This window comes from Montipora foliosa, chromosome 2, assembly GCF_036669935.1.
Source record: "Montipora foliosa isolate CH-2021 chromosome 2, ASM3666993v2, whole genome shotgun sequence".
NCBI lineage: Eukaryota > Metazoa > Cnidaria > Anthozoa > Scleractinia > Acroporidae > Montipora > Montipora foliosa.
In genome coordinates, this window is record NC_090870.1 from 19,470,665 (window position 1) to 19,476,742 (window position 6,078).

Here is a 6,078-nt window from a genome sequence, read left to right on the forward strand (position 1 = left end):
GCGAGATTTTCTTTGACGCGATAAAAATTCTCTTGCAAGTGGAATAAAGGCCTGTCCAATGTATATGTATATGTATATGTATATGTATATGTATATATGTATATGTATATGTATATGTTTGTTGCTCTTCACTTACGCAACAGGACGGCTGAGTCTTCCAGCCGTCTAAGCCGTCCTGTTGCATAAGCTCGCTATTAGAGTTGAGGACTGGAAGCCACAAACTAACTCCCACATGTCTGTGCAATGAATCACGGGAAAGCGTGTTAAGCATGGCCGACAAGATATGGTACGTAAATGAAAGAAGCTAAAAACTTTTGCTAAATTTGGGATCCAACACGTGCATAATCATTTACAGCCATGGTAAGGAATAAAACTACCCCATTTTTGCTTTCTTCAACTGTTTCTATGCAATGATCTTCTGAAAATCTACACGAAGTTAGCCTTTTTTCAACGTTCCCGAAAACCAGCTCTTACACCACATGATATAAAATACGTAAGTGGCTTTATAGTCTCTACGCAGTATGTAAAGCACTCGATTGTTTTTTTAGACGCTGTGATAATGTCTAGTAAAAATTGCCATTTTAATCTTACCTCTAACCTGACTTGCTAAAATACTATATTGTTTTATTTTGATCCTTTCCAGCCTCAGAACGAATATGTCGAACAGTCTCGCAAACGTCGAGGATACAGACTCGATCATTTTGAGAGGAAGTGAGTGGATAGTTTATCTTTCGTTAAAGAGTGCCATATAGACCTTTGTTTTTTTCATGGCGCCCACTTTGTTTAAACCTTTGCTTACGTTATCATGTCATAATTGTAATTTTTTATTTATGTACTTTTAATTGTTTTTTAACCATCTGATTTTGTGTTAACCCTTCCGTACTAAATGATCCTCATTAAGGAGTAATGCACCTATCAATGTTAAGCTGCTGGGGTGGGGGTGGGGGTGGGGGTGGGGAAAGGCCGGGCATAGGCAGGGGATTTGAACTCACATCAGTTTTTCTGTTCAAATGCCTGGCCCCAGGGAAGTCATCCTGGGTGAAAAAAGTGCAAATTCCTCACCCCAGGGGCACCCGGAGCTTAGGACGATGTGCCACGTGTTCCAGAGCGTCAACATCCACAAACTCCTGCCATTCGTCTTTGAATTGAAACCAAGATTTCGTTGTCAATATTAATTTTGAATTCTGTTTTCACCGTATTTATAAAACTCTCACCAACTACCAGAGCCTTACAGCTCTCGCCGTACTGGACAAGAACCTAAAGAGTAAATTTAATTAAATGCATTTCATACATTACATAAACAGGTAATTATACAAAATCGTGTGCTCTCATTGGCTCGCTATCTCGGATTATCAGCCGATAATCACCTCGATGGACAAAATGGCTGCCCCCCCCCAGCGGCTTAAAATTGATAGGTGCATAAAATACATGTAGTCTGACATTAAACAGAATAAAATCCTTAGGTGACACTTTGAGGAGGAAAAGGATTCTTCATATGTTCATGTAATGGGCTTTTTTAATGCTGCATGTACAATTATTGTTCACAATTTCAGACGAAAAAAGGAGGGCCGTGAACCTCATACAAATGCTAAGTATGCTCACAAACTCCATGGCCTCAGGTATGTTGGACAGAGTTTAAAAAGTCCAATATAGGGACTGCGGGAAAAAAAACCATCTTACTGTTCAAAATCCCTATGTTGCTTATTTTTTCCCTGTTTCTTAACTTTCTGTTTAACTATTTATAGTGTCTGGAGTGTAGTACTTCAAACAACTTTCCCTCATAGTATATCCACAAGTTTTAGTTGGCCAAATAATTTGAAGTACTACCCTCCAGACACTCTAGATACTTAAACAAAAATTTAAAAACGGGGAAGAAATAAGTGTCATTGGGACTTTAAGGTGAAAATCTACATAGAAACATAGAAAGAAGAAATTTGTTGTATTTAGAATTCAACTACAACAACTACTGGTGATGATTTTAATGAGTAAAGGAAAATTCAGTGCTCAAAATTAGTGGTTATCTCTGCGTGCGAGACGACCAGAAAGTTTATTGGGCGACTAGATTTTGGTTGCCTGAAGAAAAAACAATGGATGACACAGTCAAAAATAGAAAACTTATTACACATTAGGTAAATGTAAGCAGCACTCGACTCACTCAACGGTTTTCAGTTGTCAACGTCTGATAGTAGCATGAAGTTATCAATTAATTAATTTTCTTGTAAACAGTACATGTACATGTATATTAAAAAAAAAATTGTTTATTGAGGTGGATATCTAGTCAAGAGAGCAATATTATTGATGAAGTTTTCATGTATATTTCTGTAAAATTGTACATAGGTTAGAAGGATGAATAAAATTAAAGACTGATTTCTGGAAAATCAAAAACAGGACTGTTTATACAGTCTTTTACCCTTTGAGGATGTGAAGATTTTATATTTTACCATAATTGCTTCTAATCTCGTAATCTGATTGGCTAATTTGCTGTTGTTGATAAGGGTCTAGACAACGCTGCTTGGGTCATGTGTCAATTTGTCACACAATGAAATAGCCAATCAGGAACGCTCATTTTGGGAAATAAACCAATCATTTTGAACACTATGATGACGAATGTTGTTGTCGATAAGAGTACAGACAACACTGAAGCACTTTCGATTTGTTTTTTAACGACGATATTCAATGCCAAAGAAAGTGTTCATTTACAGAAGATATTTACATGTATCATTGAAGTATGTACAGTAGTTGGCCAGTGTTTGGTTATTGGGGTTTTTACCCTTAAAGAAGAGGGTCTGTATTACAAAAGAAAGCCTTGCATTGTGTAACTGGCAGAAAAACATAGCAGCTACCATGTTTTTTTCAGCATTCTAAATAATATTTTTCAAAAAGATAATTTGGAAAGTTTGCTTTAGACATAATGATTAAATGGGTGGAAAAAAAAAAACATGCCAAAAGAAGTGCATTGTAACTTTCTTTAACTTTTTCTTTTACAGAGCCAAACTTTACAACAAGAAGCGGCGACTTGAAAAAATCCAGATGAAAAAGACGTGAGTAGAAATAAATAATATAATAATAAATAGATAAATGCCACTGTCAGTGTTGAAAGATACAAGGAGAACTTTTTTAACAATCCTGTTAATGTCATTTAGGATACGAATGCATGAGGAACGCCAGACAAAAACAAAAGACAGTAAAAATGTACCAGAAGGGGCAGTGCCTGCATATCTGTTAGACAGAGAGGGACAGTCCCGTGCCAAGGTGCTGAGTAACATGATCAAGCAAAAAAGAAAAGAAAAAGCTGTGAGTATACAACAAAAGGCTCTCATTATTATTATTTTTTGTATTTGTTGGGTGCTACACATTTGCGCCTGTTGCAGCTCGAAGCACTCTTATGAAGATGTTTCAACTTTATAAGCTAACAACAGAATTTACCTACAGCAATTTATTACCCCAGTCCTAGAGATTTTTTGTGAGCTACCAGAGGTCCACGAAGTGGTGAGAAGACAAAAACCTCTGGTTTTCTTGGACTTGAATCTCACTTTCATGCAGACGCCCGCTGTCAAATGCGTCAAATTGATAATTACTGTACATAAGGGACCTGTGGCAACTTAGCAATCACGCATCCCCTCGGTATTACCAATCAAACAAACCAATCATACTGATTTGCGCGTTGGTAAAAATATCAACCAATCCGTCAGCCTGAGGGTCAGATCCTCACCCTGGTGTCTGCATGAAAGTGAGATCCAAGTCCAAGGTAACCAGAGGTTTTTCTCTTGTGGCCTCTTTGTGACTCAACTTCACCGCTACGTGGCTCTCTTGCGGCTCAAGAAAAACCTCTGGGACAAAGGGTAGTCTTTTATCTACATGTGTACAATGTACCATTCATGTTAAAATTGGGACTACCTACAAATGTGTTAAAAATGCGTAAATGTGGACCCTTACATGTGTCTCTTACCTGTACTGTACTTTCCAGGGAATGTAGCTGTTGTCACTTTTAAAAACCAGTTCTTTTTTAAACCAGTTCAGTGAAATGTTTGTCTAAGTCACTTCTTTTCCAGTTCAATTTTGTTTCAGATTATGATAATGATAGTAGACGAAGAAAAGTCAAAGTTGAGCTGGTTTGAGAAATTTTAAATCAAGGAGAAGTTTGAACCACAACATACTGTAGCCCTTGCTTAGTTAAAGTAGTGATATTGTAGTTATTATTTCTCTGTCCTTTTCTATCAGGGAAAATGGGATGTTCCACTTCCAAAAGTACAAGCAGTAGGAGAAGATGAAGTTTTCAAGGTTCTCAGAACTGGCAAGTCAAAAAGTAAGTTTTATAAAAAAACCTTCAGGTGATTCCCTAGTATTGCACTGCACATCCTGTTCTGTGTATAACACAGCATAGGCCACGTTCGTTTTCAGGAACGACTAAGAGGCTTTATGGTCAAACTTCATGGCTCAGTTCTGTTTTCTTTGTCTCACAAGTCCCACGGGAGATTTCTAAACAAAGCAATGTTTAAATTTAACCATAAAGACTCGTAGCCATGTGTGAATATTGATATATCGAACATGGCCAAAAACATTTCAAAATGGCAGCCTTTCGTGTGGGAAAGAAGAATGGCAAACTTCAGAGCACAGCAGTAAAGAGTAGAACGGAAAACTTTTAGACTCTCGCAAAAAAAGTCAAGTGATAGCCTTGCTGATGCTAAAGTGTCATTCCAGTCCAAGAGTGAAAGTGAAACCGCGCTATCAGGGAGACGTGTTGTAGAGGGGTCGAGCTCGGTTTGGCATAAATTTATTCTTACTCTTCCTCGTTGTGCTGTAAAAAATTTTTTTAAAAATTAATGTCAGAAAAAAAAGTTACAGAGGAAAAAAGTATTCGTAGCCATCACTCATGGACACAAAATTGTCTCCTCAAGGTCACACACCTGTGACGAATAATTTAATTATTTGTAGTCAGTGCCTTTTATGACGTGTGCCTGTGCCATAAAACAAACATTAAAGTTAATTATTCCTTTTGAACAATACAATACACCTGTCTTGTTATTTCAAGAATCACGGGAAAGCTGTGCTTCCTGTTCCTGCAAAACGTAGCATGAACCGATGGAACACACTTGTCCTTGATAGATGAAATCGCAATGAGCAAGTTATATCTCCCAAACGAGCTTGGTGACCTATTTTTTAAATTTCACATTTCGAGTCACCATAACGTAGGGAACAATCGAGAAAAGTTAAAAGAAAATCTTACAACAACTTCTATTACTAGGGAATCAATGTTTTTACACCATCAATAATTATTAGATGCTTTTTGCATGAAGAGGTCCTGAGCAAGAAGTCTTTGAAGCCCAATTTTGGTTCTGAGGCTTCTTTTTTCAAGTTAAACCTTACCCTGCATAATATGATTACCGTACTTATTCAGCTATAAGCCGCGTGATTTTTACACAAATCCTCACTCAATTTGGGCAAATTTGAAGTCGTAGAAGGGGTCTCGGATTATAGCCGAGTGTTTTTGATAAAAGAATTTTCTCAGCAAATTAAAACAGTAACAAATGAATGAGCCGAACTAAATTACTTGTAAAATGAAGAGAAGTTGTTGTTGGTGTAATATTTAGTTCTTATTAACCGAGCGGGAGGTCTGTATGGGAGAATCTTGACCGAGGTCGCCAGTACAGACCGAACGCAGTGAGGTCTGTACCAGCGACCGAGGTCAAGATTCTCCCATACAGACCGACCTAGCTCGGTTAATAAGATGTTTATTATATGGCCAGACAAGAACAATTTCATTCGTTTAATGTAACTGGTTTGTACTAACTGACATCTTGCGAACGGCGATGAGCTGAACTTAATTCTTTCAAAGTTTGCTCGTCATCCTCTCTTTTGTCATCATGCTATTTGGCACTTCCCTAAATAAATATTGGTAGAAAATACTCAATATTTTTGCATTTTAGTTTGCATCTTTTCACCGCAAAACACTACCGGCCAATCAAATTCATGAATTTTGTAGTTCCCAGTCCTCGTGGGACAGAGCCATATAATAAGGACTTTTATTACTTGGTGGCTCGTAAGGGAGCCGTTCGTGTTGTTGTGTGATCGGGATCG

The 6,078-nt window shown here is 37.6% G+C and overlaps 1 protein-coding gene across 1 annotated transcript in view; it reads left to right on the forward strand.

Moving 5' to 3' along the window:
• Window positions 1–249: 249 nt before the first annotated feature.
• The window catches only part of LOC137990530 (ribosome biogenesis protein NSA2 homolog), a 10,955-nt gene continuing 5,126 nt past the window's right edge, over window positions 250–6,078 (forward strand). The window contains exons 1-6 of the mRNA XM_068835696.1: window positions 250–360; window positions 644–711; window positions 1,554–1,619; window positions 2,988–3,041; window positions 3,144–3,294; window positions 4,222–4,306. Coding sequence (XP_068691797.1) covers window positions 358–360; window positions 644–711; window positions 1,554–1,619; window positions 2,988–3,041; window positions 3,144–3,294; window positions 4,222–4,306 — 427 coding nt within the window. The 5' untranslated portion in view covers window positions 250–357. The remainder of the gene's footprint in view (window positions 361–643; window positions 712–1,553; window positions 1,620–2,987; window positions 3,042–3,143; window positions 3,295–4,221; window positions 4,307–6,078) is intronic.